At 41.6% G+C, this 23,042-nt stretch overlaps 1 protein-coding gene across 1 annotated transcript in view; it reads right to left on the reverse strand.

Moving 5' to 3' along the window:
* The window catches only part of mycbpap (mycbp associated protein), an 81,570-nt gene that overhangs the window by 12,775 nt on the left and 45,753 nt on the right, over window positions 1–23,042 (reverse strand). Inside the window, exons 14-18 of the mRNA XM_080208995.1 lie at window positions 20,143–20,289; window positions 17,508–18,041; window positions 14,207–14,331; window positions 12,940–13,055; window positions 860–948 (exon numbers count right to left, since the gene is read on the reverse strand). Of these exons, the coding sequence (XP_080065121.1) occupies window positions 860–948; window positions 12,940–13,055; window positions 14,207–14,331; window positions 17,508–18,041; window positions 20,143–20,289 (1,011 nt within the window). The remainder of the gene's footprint in view (window positions 1–859; window positions 949–12,939; window positions 13,056–14,206; window positions 14,332–17,507; window positions 18,042–20,142; window positions 20,290–23,042) is intronic.

Genomic DNA, 23,042 nt, shown 5'->3' on the forward strand with positions numbered 1-23,042 from the left:
CAACAATGCAGCATTTCTTCAGTACTTCAGTCTGACACTGGCATGTCAGTCTAAATTTTGATTCAGAGATGCAAGTACTACCAAGTGAGCAATGTCGGAGAGCCTCGACTGAGCGTATGACATTCTTCAAGGCTTCTGGCTAACCTGAGTATATAATTTGGTCAAGGTGAAGAATGTGAGATACCATCAGGGAATAAAAGAGTAACGTGGAAGATGACCTAAAGCGGAAGATGATCTAAATCAGAAATGGCACTCAAGTTCGGGGACCAGCAACTTCTTGTCTGTAGAAAAGACAGAAAACTGCAGAAAGTGAAAAATTCCATATTTTTGAAGGCTTGTATGATAGAAAGTTGAATTAAAACATAGAACAGTACAGCACAGTACAGGCCCTTCGGCCCTCAGTGTTGTGCCAAGCTATGTCCAAACCCAAGATCAAACTATCCCACTCTCTATCATTCTGGTGTGCTCCGTGTGCCTATCCAATAACCGTTTGAAAGTTCCTAAAGTGCCCAACTCTACTATCACAGCAGGCAGTGCATTCCACACCCCAACCACTCTGAGTAAAGAATCCACCACAGACATCCCTCCTATATCTCCCACCATTAACCTTATAGTTACGCCCCCTAGTAACAGCTACATATGAGATGGTAGGATACATCTTGATTGCAACACAACACAGAAGAGAAGATGCAGGCATCAAGCCTTAAAATAGATTTGACTGAGTGCAGGCGATTTGTAACATCATCTGCCATATTTATGGTCCTAAAATCAATCTCAAACCAAGCAGGGCACCAAAGAGAAAGCAAATAAAGCATTTTAACAGGGTAGGAAGAGATAGTTCTAAAAGCATTAATTATACCTCCTTCTCCTCGTCTTTTCCAGCAGATTTAGCTCCTTTCTTTCCTTTTTTGTCTTTCTTATCGTCCCTTTTACCTGATTTTTTGGATTCTGCTTGGCGAGGGTCCCGAGCAAGCGTAATTCATAGGAAGGAATTTTAATGGGCAGGAAAGAAACAGAGAAACATCTTAAATGAATGGCATTGAATGACTGGGATGTCCAGAGGCTTTGTTCTGGACAACCAAGTTTCAGGAATGTTTGTTTGATAATTTCAGATTTTTAAACAAGTCTATGCGAACAATGTAGGATACAGCCTTCTTAAATGCTCCAAAAGACAAATCTACCCCAAAAGTAGTAGCTTTCACTTTCAATATATTGGAAATCACATTTAATATAAACTTTGATTTTTAGTATTCTTTAACATGTCCATATTTAGTCCCAATGAATCTCACTGCTATATTCCCTTTCTTCTTCTGTTTGTTTCCTTATCTATTAAATGTAAATTTCTCATCTTCAACCACTCCATTGCCTTATCTTGCCATGTCTTGGCAAATTCCTCCGGCTATAAATCCTTTCCAGCACCATTTTGTCTTGACTCATTCAGTCCGTCCCCTTCACCCCACCATTGGTGGTAAAGCCTCAGTCACTCCAGCCGCTCTCTCTGGAATTACCTCTTAAAATTCTTCTCAATATCCATTCTTTTGATCAAGTTTGGTAACTCCTCCAAACATTCTTCCCTTGGCTCAGTATCTGTTCCTAATTCCTTTCACTCTTTTTCTTTTTGTTTCACATGCCCTCCATTTACTCCCAGCCATTTCAAAACACCATTGGACATTTTCTACATTAAAGATGTTAGAGAGCAGTGTTCTGCAGCTAAATGGATACTGGGTTGGAATGATTCAGATTTGACTTACATTCTGTGCTGAGTAATTGGTCACAGAATGGAAGGCACTGATGATGCTACAGTTGGTCTCTATGGCCCTGGCCTGGAAGAGAAAACATACGCCAGAATTCCTGTTACTGATTGCAATCCAGTATCTTTTGTTGGGAATTTGTATAAAGGATGATGACAGGATTTTGTTTGATTGTAATCACCTTCCTTCCACAATCAAACATTCTGCTGATTCACAAAATCCGAACTTTCAGTTCATGAACGACCATGTGGATAAGATACTGAAGAATGTCTAATATCCAGAAACACAAACCTCAACCTAAATCAACGTTTTACAGAAGAGGGGAATGGAGCAAGCTTGGATATGCATGTTTTAGGTCTGTACCAATCTTTACACCTCACCTTGATGTACTGGCTTCCCACAGTTAAGGGCTCAAGCTAATTTTGCTACCCTTGGCTCTTCCTTTTCTTAAGGCACTGATTTACATGAGGTGTAGTTTGATATGTAACAACAACAGGATAGTTGCCAAAGGGATGGTGGGTGGGTGCTAGCAACTGTTTGGGTGCCACCAGTTGGATAGATGCCAGCAGGTTAATGGGTACCCACAGGTTGATGAATGCCAACAAGTTTTGGATTATGGAAGTCCTTACCTAACCCGCTTGGACACAGAATTGCCAGCAGGAGTCAGTGATGATTAGGGACAGAAATATTGACTGAATTTTCCTGAATATAATCCAATTGCTGTCTCCGCTGAGATCAGCTAAAGTACAAAATTGGGATGGAACCGAAGATCTTGTGGCTTCTATTGCTGGAATGGCCAGTTCCCCATGGGAAGTGCTCAGAAAGATTTAACAGTTACACTATACCCATGGGTCATGTGTCAGAAACACTCAAGCTTAATCTCCTGAAAACACTTCTTTGTGGGTTAAAGACGTCGAAGCAACATGAATAAAACTAAATTTTCCGATCCAATCTGTTCATTGAGTCAATGGCTGTACTGTTCATTCAGGAGGTAAAAAGTGCTACATGATGGCCCTAGTAGGATTATCCAGTATTACACAATGCTCTTAACTTGCAAAGAAAAGAACATTTCCTGGAGCTACCATTTATTTGCCCTCTGGAAAAAGCAACCTGTGTTTTTTGCACTGATTGATGTTGTTTCCATGTTGTTGCAGACAGGAGTGGGGTTAATTTAAATAGCACTATTTTCTCCAACAGAAAGAAGTTTTGATTTGTTCCCTCTAAGTGGTGGTGTATTTCCCAACCCCTTGGTTTTTTGAGAGATGCAATTTTCTATGAATAACTCCACAGCAAACCCGAAATAGGATGTTTGCTTATTACACACGTTCAAACCACACAAGAGGGTTGCAGGATCACTTCCACATTCAGACGGTAATGAGAGAAATGCAGCTAATGACATTATACACTGCAGGGACAACAGAGAATCTGGATATTAGTTCATGTGAGTTCTGGAGTCCCGAATCAAGTCCAAGGAGGAAATCCTTCACGAAGGTCAACGGGCTGAAAACCAATATTGTAGAAATACTTTTCCTATGTGTTGACTTCACATGATGACACAGGCTTGCAGAAATGAATCAGTCTTGCAGATGGTACAACATTTTCAACAGAAGCAGTTTAGATGGGACACGTATTCAACCTACACAGAGTTCATTTTTCTGTGAGGCTCCTGATCAGATGGTAAACAGCAGACTAAGCTATGCAGTTCAGCAAGGCAATATTACTTGCTCCGTCAGCCATGGCCAATGTCACATGATTCCCACCTCTCCACTATCTTTGACAAAGGATTTATATCCATTGTCTGGATTCCAAAGATTGGAAAATGTCTCAGCCATTAGAAGTTGAAAGGAAGGTTGTGGGACCTTTGTCAAAGCAGACAATCCATCTTCTTTTAGCCGACCAGGCTTAGTAAAAGCATATGGCCTTTGTATTGCTCGCTTTTAAGTTGCACTGTACAGTCCACAGTTGTTAGTGGCTCATCAGAGATAACAAGGTATGGGTTTCCTAAACTGCCAAGTGGCTTCTTAACCAACATATAATAATTCTACTTACAATTTAAAAGATGAATTATATTTCGCTGGTGATAATCTCACGCTCTCATCATATCATCTTGTGAAAAGATTGGGTCAACTGGCCAATAAAAGTTGTGAGGAACACTGATTTTTCACTTGGTTCCTCACAATTAAACACACTTTTACATACTAAATTAAGGTCTCCTCTCTCTGATGGTTGCAACTCTTCCTAAGGAAAACATGTTCACATCACTATTTACTTAAAACATGTGAGAAATGTACATTTTTAAAAAAACATGGTCAGGGAATTCTGAGATTGTGCAAAATAGAAACAGTTCAAGCGATAGAATTTTGTATGATAACACTCTGTGAAACCCTTTGGGTTAGTTTTCTACATTAAAGGTACTATATGAATAGAAATAATTATTGTCTTTGAATGTGCATTTAATTTACCCTGTGCTTTATCCAGCTTATTGTCAGCTGATCTCACTCTAAAGTATGAACAAGGTGATTTTGTTTCATATGTATGATCTTTTTTCACAAAATCTTCAAATTTATTCATACCTTTATGCCATAAAATTTTCTAAACACAGGGATGCATATTATATGTGACACTAAAATGAATACAAAATAGGAATATTTTTCTTTTATACACATGGGCCATATTAGACTTAAAGATTTACCATATTCTACATTAATATTATTGACAATATTCTGGTAGATACACAATGTTCACATCTAGAGAAAGGATGAAAAACGTTTAGTGTCATTAATGTTTTGTTATTCTTTCATGGGGTGAGAGTTTTGCCGGCCATTGCTGAGATTCTTAATTACCTTGAGAAAGTGTAATGAGTTGTCTTCTTGAGTTTCTACAAAAAATGTGCTATGGATATATGCACAGTGTTGGTAGGAAGGGAGTTCCTAGTTTGCGGCTCAATGACAGTGAAGGAACAGCAATGTAGTTCCAAGTCAAGGTGCTGTGTGTCTTGGAGGAGACCTTACAAATGGTGGTGTTCCTATTCATCTGCTACCTTTGTCCTTTGGGTGGTAGAGGTCACAGGTCTGAAAAATTCTGTCGAAGGAGCTTTGGTGAGTTGCTGTAATACATCTTTTAGATGGTACATGTTGCTGTCATTACGCACTGATGGTGGGAGGATTGAGTTTTTAAAGTGGTGGATGGGGTGCCGATCAAGCAGTTTATTGTATTCCAGATGGTGTTGAGCTTCTTGAGTGTTGAGTGTTCGTCAGTAAATGTTCTCACTTCTGACTTTATATTGAAGAAAACGGTATTGATGAACCAGATGAACATGGATGGGCTTAGGGCACTACCCTGAGGATCTCCAGTAGTTATGTCCTGGACCTTAAACAGCTGCAGCCATCTTCTGTTGTACTCAGCATGAGTCCTGATTTCCATTTTAGGGCCTCTTGATTGCACATTTACAACCAATGATCTCAGAACATCCCAAATTGCTCCCAATCTAATGTAGAACTAGTTTTGATTATGTCAATGATTATATTTGCAATGATACTCTTGATTGAAAGATTAGTAAAATACCAGGACTGATACCTATCAGAAAAGAGTGAAAAGTGTAGGGCACTTTTCTTCCTGAATGAGAAAACCCAGGAAAAAATCTGACAGATAGCTATAGGATTTTGAAAGGGTTTTGATGAGGTAGGTGGAGTGAGGATGCTTCTATTTGTGGTTGAGACAAGAATCAGAGGGTTGTAGGGTAGGATTTTAAGAATGGTGAACGATTGGCACAACTGCCAACTCTTGAATTCCCACTGTCATTTAACATTCACTTGAGCTTTGATTGGCAGTATGTGGGACTTCTGTCCACCTCAGGAGAAAGTCCCGCCCAAAATCAGATTGGCTGAAAATTCTTCAATCCAGCCAGGCACAGTGCTGCAGTGGCCAAAAGCAATCCTGTAGTGGTCTTTCTGAAACTAAGTCCCAGAACTGTTACAAAGGTAAGTCCTGGGGGAGGAAGGTGATGGAGAGGGGGTGCCCTATCTCCGAGGGAGCCTTCAGACAGAGCACCCACCCACAACTTCTCACCCAAATGGAAAAAGCTTTATTGTCACTTTCCACCCTACTGGCCAAGTTAAAATTTGAGGCTTGGCAGGAAGAAAAGGTGGGATTCCTGCCCAAGGCCAAGTCCGTCATGATGTGAAATTGCATCTCAGTTTGGGTGGACAAGTTCCTAGGGGGGAAACCAATCCATTCAATTTTACATTCCCTCTCCACCTCAGAACCAGCCTTGGGGTGGGAGTGTAAAATTCTGTCCAAACAAAATAAATTCAACAGAATTCAGGGGAAATTTCTTTGCCCAGAGAATGGTTAGAATGTGGAACTCATTCCCCCAATAAGCATGGAGATGAATAGCATAGATGCATTTAAAAGAAAGTTAGATAAACACAAAAGGGAAAAGCTGATGAAGATAGATGAAGAAGGATGGGAGGAAACTCGTATGACACATTAATATTTGGTATTGACCTTCTGGAGTAACTGGTCTGTTTCTGTGCCGTAAATACTATCAAAATTATGTGATGTAGTCCTTGCTAAATTGCTGTTGTAACTTATTTTGATGTGATTCTGGTTCTTTGGTACTATTGTTGAATTCATTTTGCAATCAAAGATGATTGAAATCCAATTCCATCCATCTACTCCAGTGGATTCCTGTTTTAACCTTACTAACTTAAGATATTCTGACATTTCTACAACTTCCTACCTGTGTTTTTGTTTTTACTTACCAACTGACATAGAAGTACCTTCTTCTGTATCAACACTAGAGGTAACTGGGTTATCACAAAAAAATTAGTAAAAGGATAATGGAAAAACAGAATGCATAGTTTGGTCTAGTGTGCAGTAATTGGGAAAATGTTAAGAAAATTCTAAAAATAAATGCAGCTCAATGTTAAAAAAAACAAAGTCATTTGGGTCATCATCATAGAATCCCTACAGTGCAGGAGGAGGCCATTTGGCTCATCAGGTCTGCACCAACCCACTTTTGTTTGTAAATCTTACCCAGGCCCCATCTCAGTAATCCCATGTATTTAGCCTGCTAATCCCCCTAAACCTACGTATCGTTGGACACTAAAGGGCAATTTAGCATGGTCAATACATCTAAATTGCACAACCTTAGATTGTGGGAGGAAACTGGAGCACCCAAAGAAAATGCATGCAGACAAGGGGAGAATGTGCAAACTTCACAAACAGTTACCCAAGGCCGGAATTGAACATAGGTCTCTGGCACTTTGAGGTAGCAGTGCTAACCACTGTGCCACCATGCCGCTCATGTACAGTCTACTAGGAATATAGCCCACTCATTCAATAATCTCAGGTAAAGATGTGAATGTCTTCCTAAACTCCCCAATATTGTCTATGCATATATATGCCTTCATCATTCAAAACCAACAACTTTCTTTCAAAAATTGCAGTAGCAGAGGAAGTACATATTATGGATCCTCACTGTACACTATGGAAAAAGATTTCCTCCAGCCTTGCTTAAAGCTTAACAATCTTGTGTTGAGATTAAATAATCTACATCTATATCTCACAGAACATTAAATAACAGCAAAATGATCCCCAACAATTGTAATTTTTCATATCTGAGGTCAGTTCTGTCCGTCAGCCCTTATACCCAGAACCCTAGGTTTGGCAATCACCTTGGATGCTGTTCTCTGAACTCAGTGGCAATTCAAAGCGTTAAAACTGTGCAAAACTAACTTCATGAATGACTATTTCATGAATGAAGGAATTTGTTTCTGACACAAAATACCTTTGCAAACTCTTAATGGGCTTCCAATTTATGAGATAGTTGCAGTGAGTTCAGTCAAATAGAAAATGGGGAACTGTAACACTAAGGATTTTTTTTCTCCAAAGCTGGGTCAGAGACACATTACTAGAACAGTTAGTTGGAATTTTACCTCAGTGACTGATGCTAACACTATTGTTCTGAAGTGAAAAGTGTTCCACTGCCAGGCCCTATCCTCCCTATTTATTGCACAATTCACAAAGAAACCAAATCTCTCTTTTTTTCTACTCTAGCTAATGCATCTTCTTCCCTATGGGTCTCTTAGCCCAATCCTTTCCATGAGCACCTCGTGGAACTTTTGCCCTGGTTTTCCCTTCCCTTCCAACCTAACATTCCCACTGAGCTGATCCCATCTGAAATGGTTGTGGTTTTGCCTCTTTAAGGGATGACACTTGAGTGTGTCACTGTGGGGTTAGACCCGCCTGGTCCTGTTTTTACTTATACTAGCCTCTTGTATGCTTGGATAATCTAACTGGCTTTAATATCTATGAATGCTACTTTACACCTGACTCTAAACCACACAATATGGTGTCAACAACTAAGCTTATAACCTTGGAAAAAGCATAGTGTAATGAGTGGGCAGTTCGAGACATCTTACCTTCATGAACATGAACTTGCGGTAGCATGAGTTCTGAGATATGCAAAAGAAATAAGTTCAGGTCTCAGTGCTCCAAATTGTGAAGAAAAATAAACTTATCTTTTGTTATTCCCCTTGACCCTGGCACAGTTTTAAGAAAGTGAATCAGATATCCAGCAAAAAGTCAATACCCTTAAAAAGAAGTAACAACCATGAGAACGAGGGCTGAGGAAGTAACAAAGTGGAAACACACAAATACCATAACATAAGAACAGAAAGCTCAATAACTTAGGCCATGAAACGGTTACATTAAGATGTATTGCCGCACGCAAAGTTTAAAACTCTTTTTGAAGTGTGTTTGAAGGAACCTTTCTCACAACAAAATGAACTGGTGGATGTGCATAATAAGCTAGATTTTACATGGGCTATGAGAAATTAAATGGATGGATAGAGTCCATGAGTGGAATTTTACCAGCATGTCCGCCTGAGGTTTGTACAATCCTTCCCAAGGCTGACGGAGAATGCTGTTCTCTGAGCCTTGCTCACATCTGGAATTGGGGCAGGTGTGCCGATAAAATTTCAGCCCATGATAGGGTAAAGTGTACACCAGCTGTGAAGTAGTATGACTGATGGACTTCATGACATTGTCTTCCTTCACGATTTACGCTCTTAACGCCAAGTTCAATTTACCCAACCTGCTCAAAGATCTCCGGTGAGAAATAACCCTTTCACACCATTATTCACTCACCCAGGATAGACAGGGGTAATCATTTCTAAACCACAAATGATTTATGTGGAGAAACTCAATATGAGAAATCTATAAATATTGGAACATAATTGATGATATAATCAACAGATAGGAGGTCATCATAGTTTCCTTGAAAGCACAGTTCATGTCCTTAAGCTCACACAAACCAGTTGTGTTTTCCTCCTAATTCAGGCACATACGTTAGTGGGATTTTCCATCCCTTCCCCGTGGCACGTTTACCGGCAGTCGAGGTGGCTCGTCATTAGCTACCGGCAGGAGCTTCCAGTTCTGCCAATGTCTGCAGCTTTTTGCACTGCTCGCCTGTCCTGCCACATGGAAACCTGCTGCAGGGTTCAGTAGGTCTGGAGGATCTTGTTAGCGGGAAGGGCTGGAAAATTCCGCCCACTGACTGCCACTTACACATTGACTGCCGCTCAAAAGATCTCCTAAATCTGCATCTTAGTTCTGCAGAGATATGCTGCCATGTCTCAGAGATGCCAGTTCTACCAATACTGAAGGACACCATTCAATACTTTCTTTAACAGCAAGCAGGGGCATCATCAATTCTGTATTTATTTATTGATTGCATCTTTCTTCCACTCTTTCATAGGTACAAATCCTGACCTTTGGTTTTGACTTTCAACCAAATTTCTTAATAAATAATAAAAATTTAGAAGGGGGTGATGGTCTAGTGGTATTATTAATCCAGAAACTCAGGGTTCGAATCCCACCATGGCAGGAGGTGGAATTTGAATTCAAAAAATAACATATCTGGAATTAAGAATCTACTGATGATCATGAAACCATTGTTCATTGTTGGAAAAACCCATCTGGTTCACTAATGTCCTTTAGGGAAAGAGATCTGCCATCCTTACCTAGTCTGACTCCAGAGCCACAGCAATATGATTGCCCCTGAATTGCCCTCTGAAATGGCTCAGCAAGCCAATTGGTTCAAGGGCAACTAGGGATGGGCAATAAATACTGGCCAGCCAGTGATACTCATGTTCCACGAATGAATAAAACAAGAACAGCTAAAGGCCTTGGATGAACTTGCGCAATCAACATTGCAGGATTCCTCCAGGCACTGGCTGATACCTTATATATGTATATAAGGTACCACACACACAAGTGTGCAATATATATATATAAGTGTGCAATGAAGCACACAGACCTAGAATAATATTAGGCATGAATTTACAAGCTATCACTGGATTCCACAACATTTCCTACTCTCAGTTGTGATAATGAATTGTTCGGGGAGAGCAGGTGCTGAGCATATATATCATGCTGCCCTGAAGTTGCTAATTGGCCGTGCTACACATGGCCCTCCCCTCTCTCAATGTATCACTTGCAGGACCCATTTTGCTGACCTGTTTGTTTCCATCTGAAGCTAAATTGACTCTTGCAGCCCTGTGAGGATGGATCAGTAGGATTAATGTTTGGGAGAATATATTTTATTTGAAAAAGAAAGCATACTTTTATAACAACTTGGACCTATATAGTGCCTTTCGCTACTATTTCAATGCTCTCTTGGCTAACGTCCCGTCTTTCTTACTTTATAACAATGAGCTTATCCAAAACCTTGTGGCCCGTATCTCGTTTGAATGAAGTCTCGTTTACCCACCCAGCCAAGTGTTCACTGAACTGCACTGGTTCTTGGTCCATGTGGTCAAAGCGCTCAGGTGTCCTGCGACTCCCTGAGTTTCATCTTCAAGGACAACACTTTGTGGATGAGGGGGCAATCCCCCCACTTCTTCCCAAATGTCCCTAGCTTTAAACCCAACCTCCACTAACCCTCTACTCCAACTCTATCCCTTTTCCCTGGCAACAGCTGGAGATTAACTCAGTCTTTTTGCAACCTTGGTATCACATTTGATCCCAAGATGAGATTCTGACCTCACATTTGTGCCATTGCTAATGCTACCTTCTGCCATCACCATAACATTGTCAGATTTTGTTCCTGTTTCAGCTCATCTGATGTTGAAACCCTCATTCAAACTCGACTATTCCAACAGCTGATCTCCTAGGTTCTGACTTCCATAACCCTGAGTTCATCTAAAACTCTGCTGCCTACGTCCTAACTCGCATTAAGTCCGGTTCTCACATCACTCCTCTGCTTGCTCACTACTTTGGCTCCTTGTCAAGGAACATCTTGATTCTCGACCTTGCTTTCCAATCTCTCCATGGTTTCACCTGTCCCTATCTATAATCTCTTCCAGCTTCACAATACTCTGAGATATCCACACTACTCCAATTCTGGCCTCTTGTACATTCCCAATCGTAATTACTTCACCACTGGTGGCTGTGCTTTCAGATGCCTGGGCAGCAACGTCTGGAATACCATCCTTACCATACTCTACCTCTGTATCTCACCTACACTCTTTAAGGCCAATCTCCTTGGAGTTCTCCCACTTACCTGATGAGGGAGCAGTACTCCGAAAGGTAGTGCTTTTGCTACCAAATAAACCTGTTGTACTTTAACTTAGTGCTGTGAGACTTCTTACTGTGTTTACCCCAGTTCAAAGCTGGCATCTCCACATCAAAACATTTGGTCATCAGACCTAATATCTTTTTATTTTCTTCATATTTAGTTTCATAATACTTCTGTAAAGCTCCTTAGGATGTTTCATTACCTGAATGGTGCTATATAAATACAAGACTATATTTCTCAGGAATGGACTATTCAGACTATTTCCTGACAAAGAGTACTTCTGAATTTAAAGGGACAGGCCAGATTAAACAAGTCCACTGGGGCAGCTAAACACCATACACCCAGACAACTCAGGAACAAAACCATCAAACATCAGCTGATATGATCTAAAGAGCTTTTCTTTAATGAGATTGTGCTAAAAGAACAGGTCATCATGCTATTTTCTGGAAGTCTCTTGTCTGCAGTCAGCACTTAAATAAGAACAAGAACAATTTGATCCTTCAAACTTGCTCTACCATTCAATAACAGTGTGGCTAATTCTACCTCAATTCCACCTTCCTGCACTATATTCTTTATTCCCTCAGTCTCAAAGTAAATCTATGGATCTTTGCCTTGAATATGTTCAACATCTACAGCTCTTTGGGATACTGAATTCCAAAGGTTCACAATCTTTGATCTCCTTGGAAACTTGTAAAACCGGGTGTACAGAATTAATTAACAGAATACTTGATGCTCTCAGTTTGACACATCAAAGCTAGTCCTGTCAACAGCTGACAGACATTGCCTAACCAAGGACAATAAAAGACACCAACCATAAAGGATGTTTAGCTCCAAGTCACACAACTGTGGGAGGAGTATATGTTTGGAAATGCCAGTAGGCAACATCATGCCAATGTATCGTGTACATTTCTCAGAAACATTTGCATTTGGGTCAGTGGTTCTCAGACATTTTGACTGAAGGAATTCTTTTCATGGATTAATAATCATGGACTACCTCTCTAAATGAGGAAACATGAGACCCTGGACAAACTTATATATTGTCAGTTTTCCTTTGAGATTAAGTATATGATTCTGAAAAAAAAAACCTACCCTTTCTTGTTCAAGGCTGAATTCGCCTGTAGTCCACCACCAGCTTTGGTAATTGTTGGTCATCTACCTGTTGTTCTGTGTGTTGTTTTCAGCATTTCTTCATTTATGCTCCCCTCCTTGGTGAGACAGCCAGCTCACTGTGATATACACATGGCAGCTGCACAGCACTCTAGTCTCACAATTCCACCCCTGGCCACTGCTCAGTTACCCTTCACCAAGGTGCCCTCTTGATCACTGCATCCTGGGGAGTTACCCACCCATAAGGCAGGTTCTGATTGGTAAGCACTTCCAATCATTTGACACATCCCTGGAAAGTCTCCATCAATCCCGAGGAGACTGCAGAGCCCAGTTTGAGAACTATTGCACTAGGCTACACTCCTACAGCTTGCAAAAGATGCAGAATGACAATGAATGTTATTACATGTGATACCAGAAAAAACAACAACAATTTTACCTGCTGGCTGTGAGTTAACAAATCACTGAGTCCACAGTAAAGCAGTTTTCCCTATAACTTACGGGTTTCTTCCACGATGGCACTGTCTTCGATTTCTTTTTCAGGCAGACCCATTATTTCCCTGAGGTGCATTGCATAACTAACAAGCTCATCCACTGTTCCTTGCCAAAGTTTATAACTGTATCAAAAGAAATATAGGGAAGCAATTAATTTGTACATAAGAACATAAGAAATAGGAGCAGGAGTAGGCCATCTAGCCCCTTGAGCCTGCCCCGCCATTCAATAAGATCATGGCTGATCTGAAGTGGATCAGTTCCACTTTCCCGCTTTCTCCCCATAACCCTTAATTCCCCTGTCTATCAAATTCCCCTGTCTATCCATGACTTAAATATATTCAGTGAGCTAGCCTCCACCACTTCAACAGGCAGAGAATTCCAGAGATTCACCACCCTTTGAGTGAAGAAGTTCCTCCTCAACTCTGATCTAAACTGCCCCCCCTCCTTATCTTGAGGCTGTGTCCTCTAGTCCTGCTATCCTTTCTAAGTGGGAAGAATTTCTCTACCTCTGCCCTATCCATCCCCTTCATCATCTTATACGTCTCTATAAGATCCCCTTATAGGATCCCCTTGTATAGGAGTGCAGTCAAACATTATACCTGCTAAATCCATGAGCAATTCAATATTAGCTGTGTCAGTGAGCACATTATGCTTTAATTTTATGGAGCCTTGATCAGACCCCATTTTGAGAACTACATTTGGTTCTGGACATTATACCTTTGAAAAAATGGATGGGATGCAGTGCATACTGACCTGAATGATACTGAGTTTAAAGGATTAAACCGGAAGGAAAAGTTGCATTATCTTTCTATTCCATTGGATTTAGAAAGTTGAGGAGAGATCAAAGTGTTTAAAATGGTACAACAATCTGATCATGCAGATACAGAGAAACCACCACCACTCGGTAGGGGTGACATAGACTATAAGACCAAAGAAAAAGGACAAGGAGTAGGCCTTTTTGCCCACTTATTTAACTCATCAGTAACTTTTTGTGAATTGTATCCATCTGGCAACTTGTTTTTCCACCTATTTTTGTGTCGCCTGCAAATTTGACGATAACCCCCTTCCTCCAAGTCATTAATATATATTGTATACAGTTGCGATCCCAACAGGGACCGCTCTGAGCTTACCATGTTACAACTAACCAGGTATCAGATGATGAAAATGGGAAACTGTTCCATACTATTTTGATTGGCACATATTTTATCTAAAGCTTAGCATTTAGAAATATAGGACAACAGAATGAATCATGAGGTCAAAGGGTTCCACTTACAGCAATTTATAGAAAATGTCCTCTTGAGTACTAATTGATGCTTTGGAGAGTTCCAGCACTTTCAGGTTGAGCTGTTCCAGGGCTTTGTCCTTCTGCTCGACATCCTCCAGCAAGGTTAGCACATCCTGATCGAGCAACATGTTTTAGACAAACACAGGGTCTCACCATAAATTCCAAAACAAAATAATCTGTGCCCCTCTTTCATTAATGCAGAGCTTCCAATTCAAGTGCTTCCATAATTGTGCTAGTCCATTTTTTGTGAAATCTACCCTATTTAAAGATCAGGGAAATGGCAGCACATAAACCATTGATCAGAGAGACAGGAACACAACTTCAAGGCAACTGGGTGTGAGCACATCTTAAGTAGAATAAGGATGATTTACTCCAAATTGCATTACCCACTTTGTGAATCTGCTTAGATCATTCTTGATGCTGGTTTATACAAACAGCAATGGAAAAAGTATCAGGTTAACCCAGACAGGTGGACTGAGATCTCTATGAACATATTTAGTTAAGGGAACCAGCCAGTAGAAGGAAATTTCAATGATGGAGTTGTGGTGCTCTTTACATCATGGAGAACTTGCAACAGCAGTCTTGAATCAGACAGCCTGGGGAGATCATTCTGCCCACTGTGCCTGCGTCAGCTCTTCAAAAGAGCTATTTAATCATTCCTATTGACTTGCACTCCTCTCCCCATAGCCTTGGAAACATTTCCCCTTGCTCCCTGTTTTGGGGTCAAATTCCTGGAACTTCTTTCCCAACAGTATTGTGGATGTTTCTTCAATCAATGGACCACAGTGGTTCAAAAAGGCAGCATAGCATGATCTTCTCAAGGGTAATTTTTATTTTATTCATTCAATGGTATATGGGTGTTGCCGGCTAGGCCAACATTTACTACTTGTCCTCAATTGCCCTTGAACTGACTGACTAACTAGATTATTTCAGACAGCATCTCAGAGTCAACCCCGTTGCTGTAGATCAGGAACTATTGAATAAGGTGGGTTTTTATGACTATCAACGATGGATCATGGTTATCATTAGACTTTTAATTCCAGATTTTTGCTGAATTCAAATATCACCATCTGTGGGATTTGAACCCTGGCCTGCAGAGCATTACCCTGAGTCACTAGTCCAGTGACAATACTATTAGGCCATCACTTTAGGGATGGGCAACAAATACTGTGCTAGCAGCAGCACCACATTCCATGAGCAAAGGGAAAAATCACTCAGGATCCAACAATACAGATTCTATACAGCACCAGACCTTACTGTTAATGGGAAGGCAATTCATTTAAAGTTCCACGTGAATTGTTCTTGATCCACCAAGAGTATAGAGATTGTGAATATTAGCCAGCAGCTGCCAGCATTAGGCCACGATTAGCATTAGATGGAGTTAAGAGAAAATGGATATTGGGGAATTCATCTTGAGTAGAGTGAGAGAGTACTTTTTCAATTGTGGCTCATTCCAAAAAGGCTGGGTGTGACTGGAACAGTGATCCAAATTTTAATTCTTCTCTGTCGGCTTGCAACACAGGCCTAAAACACTGCCATCAGTACTTCAGCACATTCTTTAGGGCACGGGGGACCTAAGAAACTGAAACGTCATTGACCCTCAGTCCTTGAACTCACATATGGAAGAATGGTTCCAGTAACAATCACATCTTCAAGACAAGTGGTCTGAAAACTAGGACAAAATGATTAGCTACCAAAAGTGAGAGAGTAGAAACTACATCCAGGCTTTGGAAATCTGGCAGTTATTATTTTCATTATGGAGGGCAACAGAAGAGTGACCATAGTGAGAGCCGGTGGATGCGGTCTTCCTTGATTTTCAGAAGGCATTTGACAAGGTACCTCACAAGAGGTTATTGCAGAAGGTCAGGGGACATGGAGTTGGGGGTAGGGTGTTAGCGTGGATAGAGAATTGGTTGTCAAATAGGAGGCAGAGAGTGGGGGTCAAAGGGTGCTATTCGGATTGGCGGATGGTGACTAGTGGAGTGCCCCAGGGGTCGGTGCTGGGGCCTCAGCTTTTTACCATTTATATAGATGATCTGGAGGAGGGAACCGAGTATATGGTGTCGAAATTTGCTGATGACACCAAGATTGGTGGAACGGCAAATTGTGCGGAGGGTGTGGAGAGTCTGCAGAAGGATCTAGATAGGCTGGGCGAATGGGCCAGGAACTGGCAAATGGAATTTAATGTTGGCAAGTGTGAGGTGGTCCACTTTGGTAGGAATAATGGTAGGAAGGATTATTACTTACGTGGCGAAAAACTGCAGCAGGCGACGGTGCAGAGGGACCTCGGGGTCCTTGTGCATGAATCGCAAAAACCCAGCCTGCAGGTGCAGCAGGTGGTCAGGAAGGCTAATGGGATGCTGGCCTTCATAGCGAGGGGGATTGAATATAAAAGTAGGGAGGTCTTGCTGCAGCTATATAGGGCATTGGTGAGGCCGCAGCTGGAGTACTGTGTGCAGTTTTGGGCGCCGCACCTGCGCAAAGATATTTTGGCCTTGGAGGGAGTGCAGAGGAGGTTTACTAGGCTGATACCGGAGTTGAGGGGGTTGAGCTATGAGGAGAGGCTGAATAAACTAGGCTTGTACTCGTTAGAGTTTAGAAGAATGAGGGGAGATCTCATTGAGACGTATAAGATGATGAATGGGATGGATAGGATAGAGGTGGAGAGACTCTTCCCGCTCAGAAAGGACAGTAGGACTAGGGGGCACAGCCTCAAGATAAAGGGGGGGCGGTTTAGAACAGAGTTGAGGAGGAACTTCTTCACTCAAAGGGTGGTGAATCTCTGGAATTCTCTGCCCGTTGAAGTGGTGGAGGCTACCTCGCTAAATATTTTTAAGACGCGGGTTGATGGGTTTTTGATAAGAGAGGGGATTAAAGGTTATGGGGAGAGGACGGGAATGTGGAACTGAGCCATGACAGATCAGCCATGATCTTATTGAATGGCGGGGCAGGCTCGAAGGGCTGGATGGCCTACTCCTGCTCCTATTTCTTATGCTCTTATGTTCTTATGTGATGAGCTGTCATTGAAAACCCAACACGTAGGCCAATGTTCTTCAGGAAAGGAAAGCTAACCACCTGTCCTTTTTGGCCTGATGTACATTATGGGTTGACTAATGTCTTTGGGGCAAGCAAGTTTGGACAACAGGTAACTCCCACATTCACAGAACAAATAATTTTAAAAAAACATGAATTTCACTATATTCCTAAAATCAGTAAAGGAAGTAATATATTGTATGCAAATCACAATCACTTGCACATATGCAAGAAACAGCAGCAAAGAAAACTGCACCTGTCTGAAAGAACTGATGGACAGGTCCCACTCGGGTTCTGATTCGTCAGGTGACTGAGCTTTGCCGGTTGATGTTGTTTCATTGGTGAGTTTCAAACTCCCTCTTTGTTCCACACGTTGGGCAGACCTCTTGCCATGGGAACGGGCCTTTTTGCTTTGCTTTTGCTCTGCTTGATGAGAAGGTGCTTTGCCAAGGGTACGACCCTTGTGCTTGGAAGACTCTTCTGTTTCATCAGCTGGTGTAGCTCTGTTAGATGGTGGGGCTTTATCAGGTTGCTTCACTTGCTCAGCACGTTCCATACGTTGAGAAGTCGACTTGCCCTGAGAGCGAGCCCTCTGCTTGGGTTGCTCCCCTGCTTCGTCAGGTGACTGGCTCATAGGTGTCGAGCCTTTTTTATTTTCCATAGACTTGGTGGGGACCTGCTTCTTGTCCTTAGGCACATTCACACCTGTTTCTTCTGCATCTTTACTACACACAAAGCACTGTTTCCACAATTCCTTGAGGCTTTGCACTACATTAAATTTGTAGAGCAGCTGCAGAGAAGAACAGAAATTCTGATTAGCTGAATTTCCCAGCAGTGCTCCTGTATCAATATTATCAGAGTGAGTTCTGCAAAGGAAGGATCTTTTTCACATCTTGTTGTCTTTACCACCCTCTCCTCCTCCTTACTTACTTTGACAATTTTCCCAAAGGAAGCTAAGGCTGACAGGGTTAGCAATAAACTACTTGGCAAGATACTATAAGTGCTGGACAAATGAAATAAAAACAGATAATTCTGGAAATACTTGTCTGACAGCCTCTATAGCTAGAGAGAGAGAGAGAGAGAGAGAGAGAGATGGAGTTAACATGCCAGGTCAATGACCCTTTGTTAGAACTGAGGAAGATAGAGATAGTTGTTTAATAGTACAGAACTCAACTATTGCTCAAAAAAGACGTGGAATGAAATCTTGCAGAACTGACAGGTTGCCCTTCCGCTGCACAGTCAAGTTTTCTCTCTAGATTCTCTGGGACTCTGTCCACAGAAAATCTGGGAGTGTGGTTTTTGCTCTCACTCTGGTGGAGTGAGGCCTGTTAGAGCTGGAAATGTCAACTTCATAGAAATCGGGGCAAAACTGTGCCAAAACAAAACTCCTCCCTCCCCTCCCCCATGGAAATGAGGAACCTCCACCCATGAGCACAGGGGAAATCACCTACCCGCCTCTCCCACAAGCACTGAGGCAACCACTCCCCAAACTAAAGGGCCACACCCCTCCCAACCCCCAATGGTGCTCTCCATAGGGCATACGGCCCACTGACAAAACAGCTAATTACAGGTCCCTTGTGATAAGACTAAATCCTCTAAAGCCCACGCTACTGATGACATCAGTCCTGCATGCTCATACCCAATAAAGATATCAGTCTATAAATTCAAATAGGAAGAAGCTTACTTTAACACTCTAACATTTCTCCCCCCTTAGTTTATGTGATATATTTGATGTCTATCTCTTAAGACAATATAGCAGAAGTGAATCACCTGACTTGAGGGACCAATGGAATCTGAGATCACACCAGAGGGTGGAGTACTCTCAGGCAGAATCTTACAGAAGCCATGTTGTAAGCACGTAAAGACTGGAATGTTGCTCCAGAGCAGCAAACTCCTCTACCTAAGCTTTTCTTATCAATAAATACTTTTGTTCCTAACAAAGTCTTAAATCTCTTGACGACACTATAACAGCCACACCATAACAATTTCAATCCTCCTTAAGGAAAGAAACACAATGGAACTCATGTCTCAACTATAGATCAGTCTTTCAGAAGCTTTACAACTACACAGTGCCCTGCGCAGTACCCACTGGTGACTCAGTAGACACCAGTGAGCTTGCTTCAGTGGAGCTGGACTTGTGGGCGCAGAAGTAGGTCGAGCATCTGTGAATGATGCTCCTCATCATCTCCTCCAGTACAGCTGACTGGAAATCCTCATACAACAGGAACCACTTTGGGGTGGGGGTTCCTGATGTCCGGTGAGGGGAGGGGGTCTTCAATTTCACTTTGAGATTGGGGCAGGCACCCTTTAAAAACAGCAACCTGATCTCTGTGAAGTCAGTCTTGCCTTGCCTGTCTCTAAACTGGCATAAAAAACTCACCCTCTCCAAAAAAATTACTAAGTGTGGGAAGATCGTGATCAGATTCGCACTGGCATGTTCTCGCGCCCAAAATGACAGTAATTCTTTTGAAAAAATTCCACCCTCTGTGTCTCTCCTTCCAGTTATTGGCATCAATTTCTCTAGATTGATTTAAAAAGCACTCTGGACTGTGGGTTTGAATGAAATGTATTGTATAAAAGCAAGGTGTTACATTGATCCCTAACATGATATTCATTACTGTAGACTAAAAACAAAAGATGCTGGAAATACTCAGCAGGTCAGGTAGCATCTATCAGAGGCAAGCAGAGTTAACTAATCAGGTTAATACCTTTGGGCAACACTTACCTTTAGCATAGGTTCACTATCTCATCAAGGGCACACAATTTTATTACGTGTATTAACTAATTGTGAGCTGGCCATTGGAATACTAGTGACTGTGCCAGGCAGACTCTGTTGTAAAGAAGACTCTTCAACCCGCAGCCTGCGATTCTCATCATCTTGAGATATTTACCTTGGGGTTCTTCTTCTCAAAGACTTCTTCCTCAATGAATAACATTTCAATGGGGGATGGGGATCGCTCTGGGGTGCGCACGCCAGCTATCACCTCATTCAGGATCTGTTCAATTGTGGCCTTCTTTTCCTTCTCCTCAAGTTCTTCCTGAAATGGAAGAAAACACACCAGATAGCAAATGGATAGACAGTAATTCTGAAAGATGGGAAGATTCACCATCCTGAGTTCTCTAACTGGCCTTATATTAAGATTAAGGAGTTGCTGAAACATTATTGGAAATGTCAGTGAATATGACAATATATTTAAATTTCAAAAGAAACACACCAACATTTTCAAAATGGGAGTCCTCCAAGTGGCTTAGACTGCAATCATTTCCTAATGCTTTTCATGTCAAAGGTTAACCTGTTCTTCATAGAAACATAGATTTTGGAGCAGGAGGCCATTTGGCCCTTTAAGTCTGCTCCGCCATTCATCATGGTCATGGCTGATTGTCCAACTCAATAGCCTAATACTGGTTTCTCCCCATAACCCTTCATCCCATTCGCCTCAAGTGCTTGAAAACATTCAATGTTTTGACATCAACTACTTCTTGTGGTAATTAATTCCACACGCTCACCATTCTTTAGGTGAAGAAATGTCTCCTTATCTCCGTCCTAAATGGTCTACCCTGAATCCAGTAAAAAGTCTGACAACACCAGGTTTAAGTCCAACCGATTTATTTGAGAGTACACTCACTAGCTTTCGGAGTTAGTCCCTTCATCAGGTGAATGGGGACTAACCCCCAAAAGCTAGGGAGTGTACTATCAAATGAATCAGTTGGACTTAAACCTGGTGTTGTCAGACTTTTTACTGTGTTTACCCCAGTCCAACGCCGGCATATCCACATCATGACTACCCTGAATCCTCAGACTGTGACCCCTGGTTCTGCACAATCCCACCATTGGAAACATTTGCCCTGCATCTACCCTGTCTAGTCCTGTTAGAATTTTATAATTCTCTATGAGATCCCCCCCCCCCCCCACCATTCGTACAAACTCCAGCAAAAACAATCCTAAACTAGTCAATCTCTCCTCATACATCAGTCCCACCAACACTGGAATCAGTCTGGCCAATCTTTGCAGCACTCCTTCAAGACTTTGGACTTGTATTGATATATATGTAAAATTTATTTATTTATTAGGCACAAGTAGGTTTAAATTCACACTACAATGAAGTTATTGCGAAAATCCCTGAGTCGCCACATTCTGGTGCCTATTCGGGTACACTGAGGAAGAATTTAGCATGGCCAATTCACCTAACCTGCACATCTTTTGGACTGCAGGAGGAAACCAGAGCACCCGGAAGAAACCCACACAGACACAGGAAGAGTGTGCAAACTCCACACAGACAATGACCCAAGCCAGGAATCGAACTGAGGTCCATAGTACTGTGAGGCAGCAGTGCTAACCACTATGCCACCATGCCGCCCTCAACATTCTCAGACTGGACACAGTATAAATTTTGATCTCAGGAAAAATGTAAATATGATCACACATCACTGTTGTAATGATCAGAAATGTTTCTGTAATGTTTTTCCAGATTTATATATATGAATAAAATATATTTTTGAAATAAAAAAACCTGAGGGTCACTACACTTCAGATGAGAGGTAAGGTTGAGATGGTGGAGCCTTCGTGAATAACCTCAGCCAGTACGGGAATTAAACCTCCGTTGTTGGCATCACTCTGCATCACAAACCAGCCATCCAGCTAACTGAGCTAAATTGACAGCTAGAAAAGTAGAAGCAGTATGTTAGAGGCAGAGTTAAGTGATCCTGTCCATATCAATGGATCAGATCAAAGTTATAAAGTTAAGCCACCTACACTGTGAATGATTGTTGTCATCAGCTGTTTTCATTCTACTCAGGTCCATGAGCTTTTCATGGGTCATCATGTGAGCGAACCGGCTGATTTTCAACAACAGGTCTTTGGGTGCATGGATCAGGACTCTACACGATGTAGTGAGATTGATGAGAAAATTTACTTGTTTTTCTTCTCTGCTGTCATTCTACTTCATCATTAAGATGTTGGGACTCAAACTGTGATTGATGCAGCTTGATGGACAAGTTGTCACCACTTTGAAGATTGGTAACAAACTCTTCCCAATCAGTACTATTGTTGTGCTTTGGAGTGTTTTTGAAGGATCTGCCTGGCCCTCCCCCAAAATGTTGGTCATTTGGAAGTTAAGACAACAGGACAGAGTAGGGGAGATGGATTTTGGCAATGTCCAGTTCACAAAGTTGAGTTTGAGGCAGTTTGGCCTGAATGCGGTGGAGCTGGCTTCAAGAAAGACATTAGTGTTTGTTTGATGGGTGTCCGATTGGACTGGAAGACAAAGTAGAGACATTGATAATGGAATTTCTCTGGTATTTTGTATTATTGACATGTAGTCAAGGTCTCATTGCGTGTGGCAATTTTGACTGCTTCGTACATCTTGACTTGTGAAGGTTTCATTGTCAGATTCGCTGGTGTAATTTTTAGGAGGCTAAGCTGGCACAGCTGTTCTTTTGGGAAGACAATCTTCAGCCAATTTGATTCATGCCACCCAATGTCAAAAATGGTTAATCTCACTGGATACCACAAAGACTATGGTCCCCAACAACATCCCATCCGTAGTAATGAAGACCTGAGCTCCAGAAATAGCTATTTTACTATCCAATTTGTACAACTACAACATTGGCATCCAAAAGACAATATGGAAAAAGTATTATCTCCCCTCAAAGAACAATACAAATCCAATTCAGCCAAATGCCGCCCCATCAGTTGACTTAGTAAATTAATTGAAAGGGTCTCCAACAGTGTTATCAAAATAAAATTTATTTGCTGTTACCTACTCACCCGACACTCAGTCTGGGTTCTGTC

This window comes from Carcharhinus amblyrhynchos, chromosome 21, assembly GCF_965287045.1.
Source record: "Carcharhinus amblyrhynchos chromosome 21, sCarAmb.v2.hapA, whole genome shotgun sequence".
NCBI classification, from domain to species: Eukaryota; Metazoa; Chordata; class Chondrichthyes; order Carcharhiniformes; family Carcharhinidae; genus Carcharhinus; species Carcharhinus amblyrhynchos.